This window comes from Oncorhynchus kisutch, linkage group LG19 (assembly GCF_002021735.2).
Source record: "Oncorhynchus kisutch isolate 150728-3 linkage group LG19, Okis_V2, whole genome shotgun sequence".
Taxonomy (NCBI): Eukaryota; Metazoa; Chordata; class Actinopteri; order Salmoniformes; family Salmonidae; genus Oncorhynchus; species Oncorhynchus kisutch.
In genome coordinates, this window is record NC_034192.2 from 41,709,788 (window position 1) to 41,735,476 (window position 25,689).

The following is a 25,689-nucleotide window of genomic DNA, read 5'->3' on the forward strand; positions in this document are numbered from 1 at the left end:
GGGGTTCCTATGGTTAACATGAACGAGGCATCACAGTGACAATCTACTTGCAAAATAAACTCGGCACCCTCAGGCTTTAGGACCGTGAATCCACCTCCTTGGTGGAGAGGGCCTATGCCGGATCGAGCTGTCATATAGTCGGACGTTCGCGTTCAGTTTGATAGTTTTTGGCAGTGGCAAGAGCGATGCAAGACAAGGAGTGTAGATGAGATAGAGAGATAAAGAGGAAACCAGTTAAATATAACACCTAATCAGAATATAACTTTGTATCCGTTTACAGGAAAGCGCACAGTGAACATGTCGGTGTTGGCGCTACAAGAGTACGAATTTGAGAGACAGTTCAACGAGGACGAAGCCATACGATGGATGCAAGAAAACTGGTAGATATAGTCTATGAAATATCATATTGATGTGGGGAGGATTGTTTGTGTATATGTGACACAATTTCCTCATACTCGTATTAATAGAAACAGGAAATGAATGAATAAGAATAGCATATTCTGGATGCTGCTAACGTTAAGCTTGCAAATAGCTTATGTTGTGGTCTGCTTAGGCTTTCCTATAATAACATCTTTCTCATAAAGCAGCTAGAGGATCATCCGCACACAGACAGTAGCCTACCCTATTCACAACAAATGCAGGCCTGGCTGTGAATTAGTTACAATGAATCAAGAAAGTGCCCATTGGTGAATAGCCTACCAACTGAACCTATCACTCTATTATTAGGCTACATCTCGTTACAATTTCCTTGCCTTCTGATGTGACTTTCAGTGATTTGCGTATGTAGAATGTTTATTTTTAGGCATCAGATTCCAGGTATTCAAGGTGATGCGGCGCTACTGTTATCTGTCTGCTGACCAGATAATTCCGTCCTCTTACATTTACCGCTGCCCAATAGCCCTGTATTACAACCGGTACGCTATGAATGAAATAAATCCCACATGCCGAGAGTTGAAAGAGGTAGACCTTTCGTTTATCAGCATACTATTTTGTCAAGTCCTTTGCGCTCCAAAAACTGATTACATTTAGACCTACAATACGCACAATACCGGTTTGGAGTCTGTAGTCTCGTTTCTCTGGCCAAACAGACAGAATAACTAAACAAACATGTTCATTCATTGACACAAAGCCACCAGTGCCTGTGGCTCTAACCTTCCTAGCCTATAAATCTAAGGTGCTAACCATTACAAACACATTCCTAAAGAAAAGATGACCAAATTATAGGCAAACACTCAAAATAACATCACTGCCTGGATAGGCTATATGTTCATGTTCTGGCCAAACCCTTAACATAGACATATGCTCACCAAAGACAGGGTAAGATCATTATATATGACTGAATAAATGGAAAACGAACAAAACTTGTCTTGGTAATGCCTATTGATGCCGGATGATGCAGGTGATGAGCACGGCCATAATCAGGTTATGCTCAGGTTATGCTCCATCTGAAATCACACCCTACTAATACCTGTAAGTGTCTAGGAAATAAATCACCATTATGTTTTTTAAAATCATTTTTATAATTGACTGTTATCCATGACCATCAGTGTCTAATTAGTCTCCTGTGTTTACCATTGTAATAGCCTATGGGAGGTGACCACTTAGGCATTGGTTATTATCTGACTTAAATAATGATTAAAGTATTTATACCTGTTGAAAAACCTTCAATAGACAGGTAAACATCTCATTTGTAATGAAACAGCAGCCTACACTAATGCCACATGCTGGTTTATTGGTAGGCTACAAGAACTAGGAAATAGCAAAAAGAAGTGTGTTAATTTGTAATAGTAGAAACATTTATGTTGCAATTAAACATTCTTTAAAAAGGAACCATTTACAGAAGTCCAATGTGTTCCTTTTCAGAATCAAGCGTGTGGAAAAATTGTGCAGGAGCTGCCCATAAGTTGGTGCTACCAACGGACCAATAGAAATTATCTTATGATGTCTGCTGACAGAGTGCTAGCCAATCACATCGCAGCTCATGATCTGTGCCCACTCTTCTGGGCAGCGTTTGCACTGCAGCAGGGATGTCTTCTCTGACAAGACCATACTGCATGGTTCTGAGAGGAAATAACCACTGCACAAATTCATGAGTGGTTAGTCATATTCACCCAAATTGACATTACACAATAGGTGTATGAACATGTTGCATGTTTTGAGAGATATGTTATAGAGTAGTCAACTTAGTTATAAATAGGTGCAGCCCTTCAGCCTAAACTCCTAAAGTGAAAAATCATAATTGAATGCTAACCAACCTGTTTCTTTCTCTGCCGTACAGATACAATAACAATGCATTGCTTCATGAGTGATTGTCTGGCACATTTCAACTGCCTTTAACCGTTGGGGCCCTATTCAATGAAACAAAATACCATAATGGCACTTTCTGATGCATGTACTAATCAAAACAACATTTCAAACTCTACAGCATTGTAATTGAAGCATGTGTTCTCACTATGCAGGTGACCTCCCTCTCTCTCTCATCACATTTCTTGAATGGGCTACTGTATGTTGAGGCCTACCAAATACCAATGGGAAATAGAGGAACGTTTTAATGGTAGGCTGCTGCAGTCTATTGACTACTGTGTGATGAAATAGTTGCAGGGACGGCCTCTGTAGCTGCCAGTACTAACAAACTCAGAGGAAGTGCACCTTAGTCCAGCGAGGACAAAACCCCTGGGGAAAGTGAGGACAGATGATAAGCTCTTTTGGGAATGACTGCAAAGAATCAAGCTTACGCAAACCTTGCCTCGTTGTTATAACAAGGCTTGCTCTTTGCTATTGGGGTGTTCAATCCAAATGGGAGAAAAATGTCATGGTTGACTCAGCATGTCTGGAAATGGCATCTGATCTTCAAATCACTGCTTCGGCTTCAGGGGGCAGTGTGCAGTGTGCTTAACTTGAAAAACAGCATATAGCTACCCTCACATAATTGCTAATTAAACTACCCTCACTTGCCATTAGCTCCTGCAAATACCCTCCCCCTCAGGACAAATGTTTTTGGTTGAAACTCAGTGAATTTATAAAATCTCCCACTGGGCACACCATGTCATTTCAAGGTGGATAATTGGGTAATATTTGGTTGCGATGTTGATCAATGAGATTACAATCACTCAAATGGGAATACAATTTCAGATATTTTGTTTATTTACACAACAAATTGTGATATCACTGTTCATCTAATAGCACAACCACATGACCTGTGTTGCAGTTGAGATTACATTAAAAGTACATGGTGCAAGTGATCAATAGCGTTCAAGATTCTGCACAGATCATTACAGCAATTGTGAAGATTTTCACAGACCTGCGACAACCTATGCACACTATCTTGAACATGCACACTTTATATGATTACATAAGAATACCTTTATAGTTACAGTAACCTCAATGTGGCCATGGATGTGTTTCTCATTTTAAGGTTGAATGTTACTTTAATTTAAGGCTATTTTCTCTATTACAAAAGTAGTGTTTAATTGTATTTGTTGACAATGCACCCAAATATCAACATTTAAAGGAGATGTATCTACTGCTTGCATAGTTCCATCTGAGCCACTGGCTTCATCCCATTCTTTAACTTGTATTTGTGGTTGAGTTATAATCTATTTTCTTCTATTTTGTTTTTATGTGTGTGTGTGTGTGTGTGTGTGGGGGGGGGGGGGGGGGGGGGGGGGGGTTGTAAATAGATTGTGGCTTATAATTATAAATATAATTGGATTGGTTTAACACTTTTCTGGTTACTACATCATTCCATATGTGTTATGCATAGTTTTGATGTCTTCATTATTATTCTACAATGTGGAAAATAGTAAAAATGAAGAAAAACCCTTGAAAGAGTTGGTGTGTCCAAATTTTTGACTGGTACTGTACATTTAAAAAATATATATATTTTCCTTCTTTATTATTTTCCCCTAACCCGACCACCCCTCCCCTAATTGGAGTAAACTAATGGGACAACAATACTTATGCTTTTACTTCCAGCTTATACATACTACACACATTTCACGGACAGTATATTTTACATTAGTTATATTTTGTTTGTTTTTAGTCCCACCCGTCAGCTAAGCTCAACCCCTCCCATCTATCTCTGAAGACCATACAGTCTAGCTGCCATATATTTTTCCACTCAACATATCATTTGTTAAAGGGATTCTTTTGAATTTTGGTAATGAGGCCATTTACAGTGCATTCGGAAAGTATTCAGACCCCTTGACTTTTTCCACATTTTGTTACATTACAGCCTTATTTTAAAATTGATTGAATTGTTTTTTCCCTCATCAATCTACACGCAATTCCCCATAATGACAAAGCAAAAACAGGGATTTAGATTTTTTTTCAAATTTATAAAAAATATAAAACTGAAATATCACATTTATGTAAGTATTCAGACCCTTTACTCAGTACTTTGTTGAAGCATCTTTGGCAGCAATTACAGATTTGAGTCTTCTTCTACATCTGCATTGCTTGCTGTTTGGGGTTTTAGGCTGGGTTTCTGTACAGCACCTTGTGACATCGGCTGATGTAAACAGGGCTTTATAAATACATTTGATTGATTCTTGGGTATGACTTACAAGCTTGACACACCTGTATTTGGGGATTTTCTTCCATTCTTATCTGCAGATCCTCTCAAGCTCTGTCAGGTTGGATGGGGAGCGTCACTGCACAGCTATTTTCAGGTTTCTCCAGTAATGTTCGATCACATTCAAGTCCAGGCTCTGGCTGGGCCACTCAAGGACATTCTGAAACTTAAGGTCGTTGTCCTGCTGGAAGGTGAACATTCCACCCAGTCTGAACACTCTGGAGCAGGTTTTCATCAAGGATCTCTCTGTACTTTGCTCCGTTCATCTTTCCCTGGATCCTGACTAGTCTCCCAGTCCCTGCCGCTGAAAAACATCCCCACAGCAGGATGCTGCCACCTCCATGCTTCAACGTAGAAATGGTGGCAGGTTTCCTCCAGATGTGACACTTGGCTATTCAGGCCAAAGAGTTCAATCTTGGTTTCATCAGACCAGAGAATCTTGTTTCTCATTATCTGAGAGTTCTTTAGGTGCCTTTTGGCAAACTCCAAGCGATCTGTCATTTGCCTTTTACTGAGGAGTGGCTTCCGTCTGGCCACGCTAACATAAAAGCCTGATTGGTGGAGTGCTACTGAGATGGTTGTTCTCCTGGAAGGTTCTGTGCCTTTCCAAATCATGTCCAATCAATTGAATTTACCACAGGTGGACTCCAATCAAGTTGTAAAAACACTCCAAGGATGATCAATAGAAACAGGATGCACCTGAGCTCAATTTCAAGTCTCATAGCAAAGGGTCTGAATACTTATGTAAATAAGGTGTTTCTGTTTTTAATGTTTAATACATTTGCAAACATTTCGAAAACCTGTTTTAGCTTCGTCATTATGGGGTATCGTGCTAGATTGATGTCAATGTTTTATTTAATCCATTTTAGAATAAAGCTGTAACATAACAAAACGTAGAAAAGGGGAAGGGGTCAGAATACTTTCCCGAAGGCACTCTATATACTTCCCCAGAGTCAGATGAACTAAAGGATACCATTTGTATGTCTGTGTCCATTATGAAGGAGGTTAGAGGTAGTTTTGCGCATCAATGCTAACTAGCATTAGGAAGTCTGTGGATATTTACTAGGATGCTAGAGACAAAAAATATATCCACTAGTTCATCTGACTCTGGGGAAGTAGATAAAGGCCCTCATTGTCAAAGTCCCAAAGTATTCCTTTAACTTGTGGACAAGTTAATGGGCTATTTATTGTATTTATTGTATTTCAGAAGTGATTTCAAAAGTAATATTGAATTATGTTTGGTTGTCAACACAACCAAATATCATCATTTTAAAGGGGATTTATTTTCTGCTTGGATAGTTCCATCTGTGCCACTGACTTAGTCTGTCTTTAATTCCAGTTTTTCTACAAATTAATAATTGATATGTTGGATTCACGTCTCCATCTCTACCAACAATCAAAGTTAAAGAATAGGATCAAATCAGAAGTTAAATGCACTTTAAATCAAATTTGATTTGATTTAGTCCGATTCTTTAACTTAGATTTTTGATTGAGGCGGAAATGTGAATCCAACGTATCAATGTTATACAGTAAATAACAGTAAGTAACATTCAACCTTAAAATGAGTTACACATTCATGGCCACATTTTGAGGTTTGAAGCCAACCAGAGCTTAAATCTCTAGACCTATTGTATTGTCTATTTTAGTTGAATTCTGGGTTGAATTGGAACAATAGCTGTTGATGACCTAAAATAGTATCATTTATGATATATGAGTGATGAAGTATTGTCCCATTTCATTTGCTCTGATAAACCTACCCTTTGGAATGACTTGGATAACAACAGTGAATCTATTTAGTTTTTAAGAGGAGATCTCTCAACAAACATTCTTATAATAGCACATTGTAATAGTGACAAATATCATAACTAAGCAGGACAGGGCTTGGTTAAAACCCTGGATGAGTGACCAAATGGTAGCTGTAGATAGATGAATTCGACAGTAGGTGTTGCCCAGCCTATAGTTTTTTTTCTGATAGTGGATAAAATGATCTGATGTTGTTTTAATGAAGGTACACATTTTACGTATTGTCTATGTTGAAATTTGGTTACCATGATGGCGTAATTCTGTGGTTAAAATTTCAACCTTAAAACAACAGTTTACTTTGACTTACATTGACAAACGATGTTGAAACAAACAAAGAATCTCAGTCCTGGGCACATACAGCATTTTGGCAACAGACACTTGTTCTTTTGGAGTTAGTCAACAAAGTGGCACTGTGACATTTTGATGATGGTTTGACATTAAACAGATTCATTCACAAGATCACTTTGAGATCACCGTTCAGTGGCAATAGAATGCACAATGTGGCTATAACTGAAAATAATTGTACATTCAAATGTCTCGATATTTTTACGTTTATATAGAGGACGCTGTTTGTTCTCTGTGTGGTCTTAAGTATAAACCTGATGAGACATTGCCCAGTGAGAGAAAAAAAAACCAAGGGACTGTTTTTGCTCAGCATAGCGTTATTAACAATCACATTCCCTCCGGGCTCAAACCCTATAGCACCAGATCACCTTCTTCTAGAGGTTGGAACTGGTTCAGGTAACAGGACCGAAAACTGAAAAATAACACCATTTTTAAAGGAACAGAATCAGAACCGGGAATGAAAGTGATCTACAGTATACTGTTCTGGAACAGAACCATTATTTTAAACCCGTTAATAACATTATTTTAGTTCTGGGCATTTTTTTCCCAGTCCCACAAAATATGAAAAAAAGTGCCTATGCAAAGCCCTCTCTCTGTCAATCAGGAACTTCTTCCAGTGTCTTCCTGCCAGTTGAAAATCTTTGCCAGTGTGTGTGTGTCTAGGCAACCTGCCTTTCCCCTTCAAAAGCATAGCAGTAGCCTACTGATGTTACAAGCGTGATTCAGAAGATAGGGAGAGAGATTTTTTTATTATAGAAGAATGGATTAACTTTTTCAATTATAGTTAGGGACAGTGGTGTGTACTCATGGCTGTCAAAGGAAGCCAGGCTTCCCTAAAAAATGGAATAGAAAAAAACATATCATAATTTATATTTCGTGTCTCTGTGTTTCATAATTTGTCTTCAATTTGCAAGAGGCTGAATGTATCTCACCAGAGAAAGCATCTGAGTGAGCGAAATAGCTCCCCTCGGTCTCTGTATGTGTAGGCCATCTATCTGATGCTGTCTGGTCAAAAAGTGTATGACATTGTTGCATTATTTGCAAGGGAAGCCAGTGAGCATTTGGCCTCCCTTGATCATTTTTTTAATAAAATAATAGCCAATCAGTATTGAGCTTAAATTAGTGAGCTCAACTGTGAATTGTCCTGGCACACATAAAACAGTCAATCAAATTACATTTAATTTATCACATATGCCTAATACAACAAGTGTAGACCTTACAGTGAAAATCTTACTTACCAGCCCTTAACCAACAATGCAGTTTTAAGAAAAATAAGAGTTAAGAAAATATTTACTAAATAAACAAAAGTAAAAACATAAAGTAACAATAACGAGGCTATATACAGGGGGTACCGTTACCGAGCTAATGTGCGGGGGTACAGGTTCGTCAGGTTAGTCAAGGTAATTGAAGTAATATCTACAGTTGAAGTCAGAAGTTTACATACACTTAGGTTGGAGTCATTAAAATTAGTTTTTGTTAACAAACTATAGTTTTGGCAAGTTGGTTAGGACATCTACTTTGTGCATGACACAAGTAATTTTTCCAGCAATTGTTTACAGACAGATTATTTCTGTGACAATTCCAGTGGATCAGAAGTTTACATAGACTAAGTTGACTGTGCCTATATACAGCTTGGAAAATTCCAGAAAATTATGTCATGGCTTTAGAAGCTTCTGATAGGCTAATTGACATCATTTGAATCAATTGGAGGTGTACCTGTGGATGTATTTCAAGGCCTACCTTCAAACTCAGTGCCTCTTTGATTGACATCATGGGAAAATCAAAATAAATCAGCCAAAACCTCAGAAAACAAATTGTAGACCTCCACAAGTCTGGTTCATCCTTGGGATAAATTTCCAAACACCTGAAGGTACCACATTCATCTGTACAAGCAATAGTACGCATGTATAAACACCATGGGACCACGCAGCCGTCATACCGCTCAGGAAGGAGACACGTTCTGTCTCCTAGAGATGGACGTACTTTGGTGTGAAAAGTGCAAATCATGTCCTCTGGTCTGATGAAACAAAAATAGAACTGTTTGGCCATAATGACAATCGTTATGTTTGGAGGAAAAAGGGGGAGGCTTGCAAGCCGAAGAACACCATCCCAACCATGAGGCACGCGGGTGGCAGCATCATGTTGTGGGGGTGCTTTGCTGCAGGAGGGACTTGTTCACTTCACAAAATAGATGGCATCATGAGGGAGGAAATTGATGTGGATATATTGAAGCAACATCTCAAGATATCAGTCAGGAAGTTAAAGCTTGGGTCTTCCAAATGGACAATGACCCAAGCATACTTCCAAAGTTGTGGCAAAATGGCTTAAGGACAACAAAGTCAAGGTATTGGAGTGGCCATCACAAAGCTCTGACCTCAATCATATAGAAAATGTGTGGGCAGAACTGAAAAAGCGTGTGCGAGCAAGGAGGCCTACAAACCTGACTCAGCTACACCAGCTCTGTCAGGAGGAATGGGCCAAAATTCGCCCAACTTATTGTGGGAAGCTTGTGGAAGGCTACCCAAAACGTTTGACCAAAGTTAAACAATTTAAAGGCAATGCGACCAAATACTAATTGAGTGTATGTAAATGTCTGACCCACTGGGAATGTGATGAAATAAATAAAAGCTGAAATAAATAATTCTCTACTATTATTCTGACATTTCACATTCTTAAAATAAAGTGGTGATCCTTACTGATCTAAGACAGGGAATTTTTACTCTGATTAAATGTCAGGAATTGTGAAAAACTGAGTTTAAATGTAGTTGGCTAAGGTGTATGTAAACGTACGACTTCAACTGTACGTATAGGTAGGGGTAAAGTGACTATGCTATCAATAATTTGCAGCGAGTCGCAGCAGCGTAAGAAATGAATAAATAGGAGGGGGGTCAATGCAAATAGTCCAAGTAGCCATTTGATTAGCATTCTTATGTCTTGGGGTAGAAACTGTTAAGAAGCCATTTGGACCTAGACTTGGCTCTACGGTACCGCTTGCCGTGCGGTGGCAGAGAGAACAGTCTATGATTTGGGTGGCATGAGTCTTTGGCAATTTTTAAGGCCTTCCTCTGATGCCACCAGTCAGGATGCTCTCGATGGTGCAGCTGTAGAACTTTTTGAAGATCTGAGGACCCATGCCAAATCTTTTCAGTCTCCTGAGGAGAAATAGGCATTGTCCTGTCTGCTTCACAACTGTCTTGGTGTGTTTGGACCATGATAGTTTGTTGTTGATGTGGACAGCTCTAAACCTGCTCCAACACAGACCCGGCGATGAAAATGGGGGCGTGCTCGGCCCTCCTTTTCCTTTAGTCCACAATCATCTCCTTTGTTTTGATCACGTTGAGGGAGAGGTTGTTGTCCTGGCACCACACTGCCAGGTCTCATCGTTGTCGGTGATCAGGCCTACCACTGTTGTGTTGTCTGCAAGCTTAATGTTGGTGTTTAAGTCATGCTTGGCCACACAGTCGTGGGTGAACAGGGAGTACAGGAGGGCCTAACCACTCACCCCTAAGGGGCTCCCATGTTGTGTTGTTGCCTACCCTTACCACCTGGGGGCGGTCCGTCAGGAAGTCCAGGATCTAGTTGCAGTGGGAGGTGTTTAATCCCAGGGTCCTTAGCTTAGTGATGAGCTTTGAGGGCACTATGGTGTTGAATACTGAGCTGTAGTCAATGAACAGCATTCTCACATAGGTGTTCCTATTGTCCAGGTGGGAAAGGGCAGTGTGGAGTGCAATAGAGATTGTGTCATCCGTGGATCTGTTGGGGTGGTATGCGAATTGGAGTGGGTCTAGGGTTTCTGGGATAATGGTGTTGATGTGAGCCATGACCAGCCTTTCAATATGTAACTAGCTAACGCATTTTATCCAGGTAGCCTAGGACAACAAAAAATAAAAATGTGTACTGTATGACAGCCATAGACCTTTTAAGCAACACAAAAGAGAGAAGGATGGCATTGGCGTTTCTCTACCTGTAGGGTGAGACAACATGTTTTTTTCTATTTGCACGAACGCACACACACACACACACACACACACACACACACACACACACACACACACACACACACACACACACACACACACACACACACACACACACACACACACACACACACACACACACACACACACACACACACACACACACACACACACACACACACACGCAGGGACACAAATCAGAACAATGGACAGACACATCATAGTTCGCTTATGTTGATTGGACTAAATAGTTTTTGGTATATTTTAGTTGTCACTGTATTAGACTAAGCATAGGTGATTTGATGATGTTGAAATGTGGAAATGGTGCTGGAATAGTGGAGGCAGCTCCTGTTTTCTTTGCGACTTGCTCTCTCCGTGGTTCTATTTTAAAAGCTATTTAGTGGTCCGAAAATGTCGGATACATTAGCTTGCTTGCCCATGCTATAGGTCATGTAACTGTTTGTTACATGCAATATGCTTTGCAGACTTCACTGGACAGTGGTTGCTCTCCAGTATTGTGAACAAAGGTGTGGTTTAATTTGTTCTGCCACGGTGTCTTCTTATTGTCTCAGCCTTCGTCCCATATATCACAGTGGCAAGGCATATGAACTAACAGGTTATAGAGCAAACAACACAATTATCACAACACAGATTCTAATATGGCTTTTTTTTTGGCTTGCCTCCCCCCGTGATTTTAACCATGCACTGCTACTGGTTAGGGATACATAGTTATCACAGTTGACATTGGATTTATTGACTACAAAAATGTAAGACGGGTTTTTAATTTAGGTGCTGCTCTGACCACACAAGCTTGTTTGTTAGCTAGCTATCTCTGGTCCAACGTTAAGTCAACTCTTAAGTTGAAAGACATTCAAAGTTCCTCCATAGAAGCCGCTCCTCCGTAGGTATAATGCTGTGGGCCTAATTCAAATGATGCATGTCATAACAAGATGCCCAGTGCTTCAAGCCTCCTACTCCACCCTCACTCGCTCTCTCCCCACCCGCAAAATTTCAGCTGCCTCTTGTCTTTCTGTCATGCTTGTCTTTCTGTCAAAACGCACAAATAGAGTTTATAAGAATAACTAACCTTTGATGATCTTCATCAGATGACACTCATAGAACGTCATGTTACACAATACATGTATGTTTTGTTTGATAAAGTTCATATTTAAAAAAATCTCAGTATACATTGGCATGTTACGTTCACTAGTTCCAAAAACATCTGGTGATATTGCAGAGAGCCACATCATTTTACAGAAATACTCATTATATATGTTGATGAAAATACAATTCTTAGACATGGAAAGAGATATACCTCTCCTTAATGCAACCGCTGTGTCAAATTTCAAAAAAACAAACCATGCAATAATCAAAACGCTCGTGCAGGTCCATCCGAACGTCGGACAAAAACTTCAAAAAGTTATATTACAGGTCGAAGAAACTTGTAGAATCAATATAATCAATCTTTAGGATGTTGTTATCATAAATCTTATAACGTTCCAACCGGAGAATTCACGTGACCAGGACCTGGCTCTCTGCCAGACAACTGACTCAAACAGCTTCCATCCGGCTCCACACAGTAGAAGACTCATTCAAGTTTCTAAAGACGGTGGACATATAGTGGAAGCCCTAGGAAGTGCAACTTGATCCATATCCCACTGTGTATTCAATAGGGGCTGGGTTGAAAATCGACCAATGTCAGATTTTCCACTTCCTGTTTGGATTTCTTCTCAGGTTTTTGCCTGCCATTCAAACCGTTTTAGAAACTTCCGAGTGTTTTCTATCCAATGCTAATAAGAATATGCATATATTAGCAACTGGGACTGAGGAGCAGGCGGTTTACTCTGGGCACCTTTCATCCAAGCTACTCAATACTGCCCCTGCAGATTAGTACATGGGGCCCTGACCCCAAGTTTGGGAACCACTGTAATAACCTCTCTCTCTCTCTCTACTTGCTTCCTCTCGCTCTATGTCTCCTCTGCTTCCTCCTGAATGCATTGCAGCCTGCCTCAGCCTCGACAGGTATTATGAGAACTTAGTAGCCTCTTTTTTTACTCCTGTTGAGGTAGACTCCGTTTAATGTTAGCTTCTTACTTCATCCTAGCTGGCTAATACATAGCCGGAGCCCTTCAACGTTACTGCAATATAAGTTTCTGCCGGAAGCTAGCCACCTGACTGACTGACACATCTATAAGCGACTATTTACCAGTTGTGCACTTGTTCTCCGAGAGACGGTTTTTGTTTGTTTGGAGGATGTCTATAGACACGGGCGGAGGCGCAGGACGGTTTTAAAATTGCATTTTGTCCGGCATCTCGCAAATACACTGTCAGAAACTTCTCTGCTTGCTTGCTTGAACCGACTCCGTGCTAGGGTAGTTAATTTCATGTCTATGGCCCTCGGCCTGTGCCACGAGAGGGTGGAGTTAGCCATTTGAGAGAGTGGTGAATGTGCTGCTAAAGATAAATCAAGGGGAAGCACGCGAACATAACAAACACACCACTATCCACTCATTCGCAAAGAGGCAGGCGCAACTCGAACTTAGTCAGATCAAGAATATAAGCGTTCTGAGCTGATTGACGCTGGGAGCAATATTTAGATGTTGATCTATATATTTTTTATGATTGTGTACAAAATATATATTTGTATTATTTAAAAAAAATTAAATTAGAAGAAATTACAGAGGTCCGGTCCTCGGTGTCCTCATATGTAGTTACGGCCTTGGCCCCTGTGTGTGTGTAGGCCCCTGTGTGTATGCCCTTGTGTGTGTGCATGTGTGTGCTTGTGTAAGCAAGAGTATAAGTATGAGTGTATGGCTCTGTGCCAGCAAGTGACCAAACAACACACAGATCAGTCCATAATGTTGTCTACTTACAGTACAGCTGGCAGTGTCCGACACACTGTGGCTGCCTGACACTGAAGTACACATATATTCCATTTACCTGCTGAGTCATCCCCAGTCAATCCCCCCACAAAATTCACCATTGCTCAGACTCAGTGATGGTTGCTCAGGTTGTGTAGTGTATTCAGTCAAATATTTAAGTGCCTTTGAACCGGGTATGGAAGTAGGTACCAGGCGCACCGGTTTCTGTCAAGAACTGCAACGCACATTGCTTATCCATCCAATTGTTTCAGACCTACAGCAGTTCCTAGGGTTAGTCTTTGGACAATACCCAGTATTATCTTGCCATCACATTCCAACTTCCTAAGGAACCTTACTCTCCCCTCAGTAGCTAATAGAGTAGAGGTCTACAGCTCTTCCTTCAGAATTGCATGAAACAACTGATCCTACAATGACATGCAGTCGCCCAAGAGGATGGTGTCCGATTGCTTGGAAGTCCACTGAGGGTTTCAATGACTGAATTGTGACTTTCTGACAAAGGTTAGGCCAGCTAGCTGGTCCCCAATGAGTTATGGTAACGACTACTGGGAGGGATGTTTTACATGCTGCTTTTCCCAGAAGGATAGGATGCGATGATGGTGATTGCTGCTGACTGCATCGACCCAGAGCCTACCTCTGGCTTGATGTTGTCACCCAGCAGTACATCTGGATGGAGGATACAGTGAGGGAGATGTGGGGTGACTTTGCCATCTTGTCAAAGTGTCAGCTGAGAGTCAGGATGCAGACAGAGGAAAGAGCAGTCATTCCATTGTATTTCATCAAACAGCTTTTGCAGAGGCAGATATTCATTTTCAACCTGCCAGTGTATCAAATGAAATGTGTTTTTGCATTTGCTCAAGTGGCCATGAGGTCAAATATACATCTAATTTGCACTGCTCACCTTGCATCTTTTTATTCGCTAATGATCTACACTTGGCAAAATGCAATAAGTCTCATTCAAACCTTCTAAAGCTTTCATTCTCTTCCTACTATAAATAAACCAGCCACTCACCATTACACTTTAATCCCTTAACAAGCTGAAACGATTATCTGCCAGAGCCAAACAAAATAATTTGCCTAGTTGTACAGTTATTATCAGCTCAACTGAAATAGGCAGTGTAACTAACAGTGCACATTTGAATGTATCATTATCAAACTCATTCTTCCCATTGAATACACTGGCGTAAATGTTTTAAACTGTATCATAACACTAGCGCCAGAGGTAACACTTTTTTGTGTTAGGCTTTGTATGATGTAACAATTATGTTTCTTGCTGTATGTCCAGTTCTAGATTTATAGTTCTCTGTTCACCACTGAATTCGACTCCCGCCTCAAGGCCACCAGATGCATCAAACTTTTTGCATTCCCGGCGGAAGTCATTAATTGTCAATGGAGCCGTCTGCAGCTCTACATTGGGGGTGCCGTACTAGGCGGCGGTGAGTTCTGTATACCGCATGTGTTCAATATTTTCAACTCGTGCGTTGCTTTACCGTGAGTTGAAAAGAGAAGCACGTGTGCATCAAACACGGAAAATGCAGGATAGACATCCAGCAAAACAAAACGCATATGCATCTGGTGGACATCGGGCATCAGGGTGGTTCTTACCGGACTGTCTAATCTGTTATATCCAGGGCCTATTTATATCTTGGCCTTATGTAGCACTTTGTTACAGAACAGTTTGGTGTACTTCAAGGGTATGCCTTGACGCCACAACTGATTCCACTGCTACTGTGCAACCTACAAACAACTAAAACAAGCCAAAGGACAAGGCCATTCACCCTGAACTGAGTTGCTTTACTGTGAAAGCAGCTCTCAGACCGAACACACACACACTCATCCTTATAGTCAGTGTTACGTAAGGGGTGAAATCTCCTGCTCCAGCTAATACAGATCCAAGTTACACATCAGGTTAGCCAGCAGCTTTGACCAAAACAGCTAGGGGAAGGGAAAGGGCCACAAGTGTGACTAGCCTAGTTATTGTGAACTGCTAACACTAGGTTAGCCCAACCATTAGAAGGTGCATGCAGATCTAGCCATCGATATTGAAAGACTCCTTTTGCATTAGAAAAGTTGAGTCAAATAGTTCCTGCCATGGTCCAATTTCATGATCAGGTGTGAGTTATGCCTTCAGGTAAGATTTGTTTAGAGATCTGTCCACACATTCCCTATCTAATCTCTCTCTGAAATAGGCCACTTACACTGTTAAATATTTACAGAGCGAGATACCTTTTGCAATGATTTTTCAAACAAGCCCTAAACCAGGGGACATATTATTCCAAAAGTAAATGCACACAGGTACAATATTGTGCAATCCTACATTATGATTATAACCAGGCTCAGTCATTAGTTCTGTGACCTCCATATTAAATATAATATTTATAGTTCAAGCCACTAGCTAGCTCTGTTTGGCAGGATGACCTGATACATTGTGCAGACATAGGAGGGAATGGGATCCCCCGGAAGGCCGCCACTGCTTTGCTCGCTCTATCAGAAAGCATTAGATCAGCCCCTAATGTTTGCTTAGCTCCAGCAAAGGCTCTGGTACAGACTCGGCCACCGCCCAACAAGTCTCACTCAGTGATAAGGGAATGCATGGGAGGTGGCTTGCTCTCCACAAATGCTGATGAGGACTGGCAAAATGGAGCAGTCTGCAGCTCTGTTGGATAGCTCTCAGGGATGTGAGAGGTACAATATAATAATGAAGAAAAAGAGACACAACTCCATTTTAAAGCATAGGAAAATGTCAGTAAATATGTCCCAAATATGTCCCCACTCAATGTTCGACCTTTGCTGTATGTGACGTTTACTATTTTCACAGTTATTATTCATTTGGAATCACTGTTAGGCTGTGCTTTAAACTGCCTTTGAAGCTGAGTTGAATTGTAAAAGGTATTTTGAACAAATCTCAGCTGGAAGAATAAAGTAAGGTTTCAGAACGTGCAGAGTGTGAGAATTCTCTTCTGATTCCTCTACTGTACTTGCAACAGTAGTACTCCATCCACTGATACATTGTGCCATCGTCATTAGTCAGGAACAGCATTCATAGTGTAGAGTTTCCTGTTAGGGTTTTCCAAATAGTATTGCATTTACATTTTAGCAGACACTCAGTGCTGGGGTTTCTGACTCCAAACTGAGTTTTCATCTAAATATATCCTGTCTCAGGTCGCTTTGTGGTTCATTATTGTTGGATGGGAGTAAAGAACAAATAAATCAGATGTGAAGAAATTAGTCCAGTGCCAAGAGTCTAATGTCTTGGAGTTGATTGAAGTGCTGTGTATAAATCTTGTTTCAGGTGAAGATGAATCTCTTGGATTAGTCCACCATCCCTGATGCTGTCATTCAGAGACGATTGCATATCTCTGACTATAACCCTCCCTGGCAGAGCTTCTCTTTTAAAAGTCGCTTAGAGGCACAGATCTAGGATTAATTTATACTCCGCCAATCATGACCTTAACTATTAAAGAGCCACTGAACTGGTCGATTCGCTCGTTTGTTTTTCTGTTTCGACACTAGAATAACTGTTTCTGACTCATATTGATGCCACATAGGCCGTTTTCAAAGGGTTTCATTGCTTTTTAAAGGCAGTCTATCTTTAATGTGCAAAACTGACCATAGATCAGCATCTAGGTGATGACCTCTGACCTCTAGACCTATGTATAGAGAGGCAGCAAGAGACACTTTCAGCCCCTATCCGAAGCTCCGACGTGAATGCTCTTGCCACATGCAGGTACTATGAGGCACAGAGGCATGATGTGAATTCACACTGACGTCTCAAATTAATTCCCATTCCTGGAGGCATTGCTTAGCTACAGCTGGCCCAATTGAGCAAGGAGAGAGACAGCCCTCGAACCCATTTGTCAACTTTGACCATGCCCCAGGTTTTCTCTGACCTTAGTGGGTTTTGGTCCATGTTATTGTACCTCATTCAGACTGTACTCTGTAGGGCTTTACACACTACTGAGACGAACCAAGCTGAACAAAACCAAGTTTTACTGTGCTGACCTGGTTGAGCATTCACCATAGTTGCTGGGAACTGTGCTGAATAGGACCGCGTGAAAAGATCACAACCAGCACAGTTTGGTTTGGTTTGGGTTCGATGGTGTGAACAGGGTACTTGGTCCTCTACTTCCTAGTATCTACATCTCTGAAGCTTTAACTGTACTGTTCTGAGGAATCTGTTTATCATTGTGGCCTTTAACCTTTTTGGCTGTGAAGACTGTCTGAGGAATGTGGGCTTGTTGCTCGTCTGGAATTCGCTCTGCCTCACTATAAGGTGCTTACTCTGACTCTCCATTCTTCACCCTTGTTTATTTTCTTTGGAACAAAGATGTCATTCTGCGCTCTGAACTGTGCTATCATTGTGTGACAGCAGCTTCTTTGGATTTTCACTGCACTGCTTTGTCCTTTGTTCAATCAGTTATCAAGCCTGCAAGCAAACACACTAGCTGTTTGATTATTTGCATTTTGCACAAAGGGGATACTCGTTGTCAACAACAGTAATGTTCTTTCAGGATATTGTTCTTGGTGAGGTTGTTCAGAAATGTTAGTTCTGGTAAACACAAGCTAGTGAGTTTCACTATAGGAAGTTAGGATATATTACTTTTCTATAATGTTAGATTTCCTTTGTTTGCAGACCCTTTTTTGAACATTTCTTCCGTTTCTTCAAGGAAAATATTCTGAGCAAAAATATAAACGCAACATGTAAAGTGTTGGTCACATGTCTCATGAGCTGAAATAAAATATCCCAGAAATTTTCCATACCCACAAAAAGCTTATTTCTCGCAAATTCTGTGCACAAATTTTGTTACGTCCATATTAGCATTTCTCCTTTGCCAAGATAATCCATCTACCTCAAAGGTGTGGCATATCAAGAAGCTGATTAAACAGCATGATCATTACACCTTGTGCTGGGGACAATTAAAGGCCATGCTAAAATGTGCAGTTTTGTCACACAACACAATGCCACAGATGTCTCAAGTGTTGAGGGAGCGTGCAATTGCCATACTGACCACAGGAATGTCTACCAGAGCTGTTACGTAATATTTGAATGTTAATTTCTCTAACATAAGCCGCCTCCGATGTCATTTTAGAGAATTTGGAAATACATCCAACCGGCCTCATAAACGCAGACCACGTGTAACCACGTCAGCCCAGGACCTCCACATCCGGCTTATTCACCTGCGGGATTGTCTGAGACCAGCCACCTGGACAGATGATGAAACTGAACGGTGTTTCTGTCTGTAATAATGCTCTTTTGTGGGGAAAAACATTTTCTGATTGGCTGGGCCTGGCTCCCCAGTGGGTGGGCCTGGCTCCCCAGAGGTTGGGTCTATGCCCTCCCAGGCCAACCCAGGGCTACGTCCCTGCCCAGTCATGTGAAATCCATAGATTAGGGCCTAATTTATTTATTTCAATTGACTGATTTCCTTATATGAACTGTAACTGAGTTAAATCATTGATATTGTTGCATGTTGCATATTTTTTTCAGTAGATCTAACCAGAATCAGATATAGTACCCAAATGTAAACTTCCCTACTTCCAATATGCTAGGTACCTCTGGTTCAGTGAAAGATGATAGGGGTTATGTGGGGTGAAGTGCCTTGACAAGAAATGGGGCATGATCTTGCTTAGCCCTATATTGCTTCTGAGAATTAGGTCTTAAACAGTTTTATAAGGATGGCCAGTGCAAAGTAGGTAGAGGTATGAATGGGATTTTAGGTAATATTGCTGCATTGCGATGACAAATGAAAAGACAACTCCAATCTGACCAAAGGGAATGGCAGAGGCTGAGAGGCAAAGTCTATGCTATCATAGAGTTATAAAACTCAAGCATAATGACAAGCCACATTTTCTTCCTCAATATATCATCATTACCCTAAATAAGCTCTCTTTTTGCCTCTTCATTTTTCACAGGGAAGCAACGTTTTTTTTAAAAAGCACCTCCTGGTTTTAAGTTCTTGTAGACCCACCTAGTCAGCTGAAAAGAGCAAGACATAGTGCCATTGTCACCATATGAAGCTGAGGTTGCAGAATGAAAAAGGGGAGTTATGTTTAGGGTTTTGGTTCTAACATATGGGAGCCCAAATTCTGGGTACCTATTGGTTTATAGTTAACATCACTTTGTTATATATAGTAATGTATTGCATAAGCTGCGTCATCAGCCACCTAAATTTGATTGATTAGACCTCAAGTCTCGTTCTGAGCCCACTGGGACCAAACAAAAACTTTGAAACGTCACTTTATTTTGGGCCTCTCAGCATCCAACCCCTCAGGTGATAATGCTGAGCACTTCAGTATGTAGCTCAACTGGCCAGGCGGTGTATCAGCTGGTGATCAGTGTGGAAGTAATGGAGTAGTCTGCTCCAAAATCAAAATTTGTCAGAAGCTTTCGTATTACCCCAAAAGTGATCTAATGTTGCGCTGCTGTATATGTTATACTGTGTACTTTATACTGTATATTTTAGGCCATCTGTTCTTACACTATTTTACGCTTGTAAGTGCTGATTATGTTCACCAAACTCCATCCTTCCTTTACAGGAAGAAGTCCTTCCTCTTCTCAGCCCTCTATGCTGCCTGCATTCTAGGCGGCCGCCATGTAATGAAACAGAGGGAGAAATTTAATCTGAGGAAACCGCTGGTGTTATGGTCCCTCACCCTCGCAGTGTTCAGGTAAGAGGGCAGACATTTACAACACTGGTCCAGTCAATGCACATTCTGTAAGCATCTTGTGGCCTTAGGTTCCTCTTAAAGGAACAGTCAGGATAGTTTGGAATAAAGAAGTCATGCTGCCACTTTTCAGAATTACACACTCAAACAACAATGCTGCACAAATATTGCTGTGGCAGGAGAGACTGGAGAGAGACTTTATACCAGAGTCCTGGGGCTTGACTGTATACCAGAGTCCTGGGGCTTCACTTCACACCATTCTCTCTCTCTCTCTCTCTCTCTCTCTCTTTCCTTCTCTTTCTCTTTCTTTCTTGTCCAGCATATTTGGTGCTGTTCGCACTGGAAGCTACATGACATACATTCTGATGACTAAAGGGCTCAAGCAGTCAGTGTGTGATCAGAGCTTCTACAATGGGCCTGTCAGCAAGTTTTGGGCCTACGCCTTTGTGCTCAGTAAAGCACCAGAATTGGGTAAGTTGACTGTTATTATTTCTACTACTGCTACTGCTGATGCTACTACTACTACTACTGCTGCTGCTGCTACTACTGCTGCTGCTGCTACTACTATTACTAATGCTACTGCTGCTACTACTACTACTACTACTACTACTACTGCTGCTGCTACTACTACTACTACTACTACTACTGCAACTACTACTATTAACACTGCTACTACTACTACTACTAACACAGCTACTACTGCTACTACTGCTGCTGCAACTGCTGCTGCTGCTGCTACTACTACTGCTTCTACTGCTGCTACTACTACTACTGCTGCTACTACTACTACGACTACTGCTGCTACTACTTCTACTACTACTACTACTAACACTGCTACTATTACTACTACTACTAACACAGCTACTACTGCTACTACTGCTACTGCTACTACTACTATTACGACTATTATTACTACTACTACTGCTGCTACTACTGCTACTGCTACTACTACTATTACGACTATTATTACTACTACTATTACTGCTACTACTGCTACTACTACTATTACGACTATTATTACTACTACTATTACTGCTACTACTGCTACTACTACTATTACGACTATTATTACTACTACTACTGCTGCTACTACTACTATCCTTATCTATAATATATCAATATGTTTATGAGACTGTGGCATTGGCCATATAGTATGTTGAGATAATACCCATGAAATATCTCTGCTCCCGTTGGCTGAAAGCATCGGCACACGGATCTTTAGGCATGAATCTGTCTTTTCTGTCCTCCAATGACCTCAGAGACATGTGTGTCATCTCACCCCAACCGGTCCTAGTTTTAGTGACCTTTCCCTCGTACCCAGAGTCTGGCCTTTTTGTGTCTGGGAATCCATTTTCTGCCTGTTTGGCCCTTTTGTTATTGCCCAGTCCTGCCGTCACTGGGGCTCCACACCCTGTCAGTTCTGAGTACGATGCCCAGAGCAGGAGCCCCCTCTCAGGGGCCCAGGGAGGGGGATAGAAGCCCCTACCCCTTGCCTGGCTCTGGCTCTCTTGTTGGGGGGTGGAGTACAGACCTGCTGGCCTAGACACTGATCGCTGTCACATATGGGAGAGAGAGAGTTAGAGAGAAAGAGAGAGAGATTTTAGAGAGAGATAGAGAGAGAGCGAGTTAGAGAGAAAGACTGAGAGAGAGAATGATGCTGTACAAACACACTCTCACACACAGACTGAATTCTCTGGTGGTGTTCCACTGTCGAGCAGTGGATTCACCAATTAGTCAGGTATGGTATGATAAGAGGTAAGGTCACCTTGAATGCATTGCATTTATATGTTAGGTGGTTTTCCTGTATAACCTGTAGCTGAGACGTCAGATGTAAGTGTACTCTGTGGGCCCCATTTCACAGAGCAAAGCTGAAAAATGTTCCCAAAGCTTTTAAACAGATACACCCTGGAGACTGCTCTGCTTTACAACAAAACAAATATATTTCACCTTTATGTAACCAGGTAGGCCAGTTGAGAACAAGTTCTCATTTACAACTGCAAACGTTTAAACAGAAAAACCCTGGAGACTGCTCTGCTTTAAAACAGATACACCCTGGAGACTGCTCTGCTTTTAAACAGATACACCCTGGAGACTGCTCTGCTTTAAAACAGATACACCCTGGAGACTGCTCTGCTTTAAAACAGATACACCCTGGAGACTGCTCTGCTTTAAAACAGATACAACCTGGAGACTGCTCTGCTTTAAAACAGATACAACCTGGAGACTGCTCTGCTTTTAAACAGATACACCCTGGAGACTGCTCTGCTTTAAAACAGATACACCCTGGAGACTGCTCTGCTTTAAAACAGATACACCCTGGAGACTGCTCTGCTTTAAAACAGATACGCCCTGGAGACTGCTCTGCTTTTAAACAGATACGCCCTGGAGACTGCTCTGCTTTAAAACAGATACACCCTGGAAAATGCTCTGTTCACACATATTGTTATTGTATGTTGACACCTACAGCATAACAATGCTGAGAACCCACAGTGCATTTATCTGTGATTAAATTTGATTAAACATGAGCACTGAAAATATTTATTCGGGTCCTTGCTTTGTCTTATCGCTCCTAAATGTTGCCATCATGATCTTTTAACATTGATTTACCAAGAACATGAGGGTATTAGAAGATGACGCTTAAATAGCACTTAATGCTAGAAATAAGTGTTACCTGAAATTGATGACTTTGTAAAGGTGTGCGCTTTGGTTCCTTTCCATTTGTAACTGACATTCTCTCTCTCTCTTGCTCTCTCTCTCCACACCCACCATGCAGGTGACACCCTGTTCATCGTGCTGCGGAAGCAGAAGCTCATCTTCCTCCACTGGTACCATCACATCACTGTTCTGCTCTACTCCTGGTACTCCTACAAGGACATGGTGGCTGGCGGCGGCTGGTTCATGACCATGAACTACCTCGTCCACTCCGTCATGTACTCTTACTACGCCCTGAGGGCGGCCGGCTTCAAGGTCTCAAGGAAATTCGCCATGTTCATCACACTCACGCAGATCACCCAGATGCTGGTTGGCTGCGTGGTGAACTACCTGGTGTACTCGTGGATGCAGCAGGGTCAGGAGTGCCCGTCTCACGTGCAGAACATTGTGTGGTCCTCGCTTATGTACCTCAGCTACTTTGTGCTCTTCTGCCAGTTCTTCCACGAGGCCTACATTGACAAGACCAAGAAAGCCGCCGCAGCTAGAGCAGAAGCCGCTGCCGCAGCCGCCAGGAAGGCCCAGTAGACGCGTTTTGAGAGGGAAAGATAGAAGGGAGACTGATGGACACGAAACGCGAGGACTAAGGACTGAGGAGATGGGGAGAATTATCGGCAAATGGATGGATGGATGATTTGACGGATGGGTGGAGGAATGAAAGAGGGAGGTTGGGGAGGGGGGGTAGAACACGAGGGAACAAAAGGTGGGACTGCTGTCTATTTGTGCTTGAGCATACTACTAACGCGCAGATGTAAAATCCTTCACTTTGACGGAGGTGCCATCTCAAGAGAGCTGCACTGAGGAAGGAAGCACTACCTACCAAGGCGATAAACAGTCAGTGTGTCCTTTATCTGATGTTTCTTTGGCTCCCACTTGATTCTCCATATTAATGGGACAGTTAATTTTTTACCTGATAAAGGAAGTACATCTACTTGAAAAGGTGTTACTTGATAAATAGGAAATCTATTGGTACTTATGAAGAATGCGGGGACTTAAATGTACGATTGAAACCATCTAGGTGTTTTTTGTCATTTCTTCATTGTCCTTTGCTTTTCTGTTTTTTGTTGAATCGTTTTAGACACTGGGAGTGTGTGAGAGGTAGACTTTTGTGTGACTTTTGTGTGACTTTTGTGTGCCGATGGAGCGAATGACACTGTAACTTCTGTACCCATCATTGCAACACAATATTTTCTCAGGTTTTTAGGTTTCCCTCAATTTTTTCATATTATATGCATATCATCTTGATAAAGATCTTGATAAAGGTCAGATATGGGCTTAAACAATGCCAAAAGGCATCAAAGGGGAAGGTTGCTTAGTTATACATACAAACATCTGATCTGAAGGCCCATTGGAGAAAATGAATCTTGTGACCACACTGATTCAATGTGTGGCATGATGGGAAACGGAGTCTGACAGTGATCTGTTCACCTGCCAGTAATGACCTCACAAAGTCGCAGACCACATTTGAAAGCGAGACGCTATACATTTCCAAAGACTTTAATGAAAGAAACAGTACGGAAAAATGCCTCAAGACCAGTGGACATCGAAGTGTATTGAATTTAAAACATATTTATGTTTAAAAAACAAACATGCAATTGTCAAAATTCAATGTTATAACTTTAAGTAACCTGTATCTTTTAATTGTGTCTGTCATGTTATTGTGCATTCACACTGTATCAATGTAAATCATTGTCGCTAAAGAACCAAGAGTGCAAACAAAGAGTGTTATTATGCCTACAGTGTCATGTCTGCTTATTTTAATCTCAGCAACAACTGTCTTGGCATTGGCATCACATATACCATTTACTCCATATCAATTAGTCATTGTGGTTTAGTTGTATGTCAGTAAAAGTGAAGAGTACAAATCAAGGGGAAATCATGCCCCAGCCCTTAGCAGCTTGTATTTCATTGGAGTTTATTCACAGTATGCAGAGAAGGTGTGTGTCTGTGTGCATGCACATGTGTGTGAGAGCTGCATGTGTATGAGTGTGAGAAAGAGAGCTTTTGCACCTCATCTATTTTGCATAACATCGTAAAGGTCCATTGCAGCCGTTTTTTATCCTCATATCGCATCATTTCTGGGTAACAATTAAGTACCTTACTGTGATTGTTTTCAATTTAAATGGTCAAATTAAATTAAAATAGCTTCTTAGCAAAGAGCAATTTCTCAAAATAATTTTGCTAGGACTGTCTGAAAACTAGCTGTTATTGGCAGAGAGGTTTGGTACTCTCTTATTAGTCTATTAACAAATTGCATTATCATAATTTTCTCAATTTCACAGTATTATTCCAAACTCAATGTGTGGCAATATATATAGAACACAGGAAAATCATGTTTTTGACTGCACTGGGCCTTTAACCAAGAGCTAAACTGGTTAAGTTGCATACCTGGAGCATGGTCTGACCAAAAAATTGCAGAGATTCCACCTGCTAGTTTAGGCTGAGAATCCAAAGCCACAACATCATAATAGATTATGGTTCTAGTGTCTGTTGGATACTGAAAACAGCTTCACACACAGAACATACCTTGAAACATGCATCATAGGTACAAAACAAATGAGGTTATTTAAAGTTTAGACGGAACTAAATGACCTAAGGTTAAGGAAACATTGTTAATGTAACTGCATCTCTCACAAATGTCAATGGAAGTAATTGGAAACATGCATTATTCTATAACAAAATAAACATGTCATTATATCCTAAGTGAGAACATTTCATTGCTCATTACAGCTGAAGA

At 41.2% G+C, this 25,689-nt stretch overlaps 1 protein-coding gene across 1 annotated transcript; it reads left to right on the top strand.

Annotated features, from left to right (window-relative positions):
- On the top strand, positions 1-24,691 carry elovl6 (ELOVL fatty acid elongase 6). Its single transcript, XM_020452820.2, has 4 exons — positions 1-380; positions 20,115-20,246; positions 20,563-20,714; positions 23,017-24,691. The coding sequence occupies exons 1-4, from the start codon at positions 298-300 to the stop codon at positions 23,478-23,480; spliced, it is 831 nt and encodes a 276-aa protein (XP_020308409.1). The 5' UTR covers positions 1-297; the 3' UTR covers positions 23,481-24,691.
- Positions 24,692-25,689: the final 998 nt, after the last annotated feature.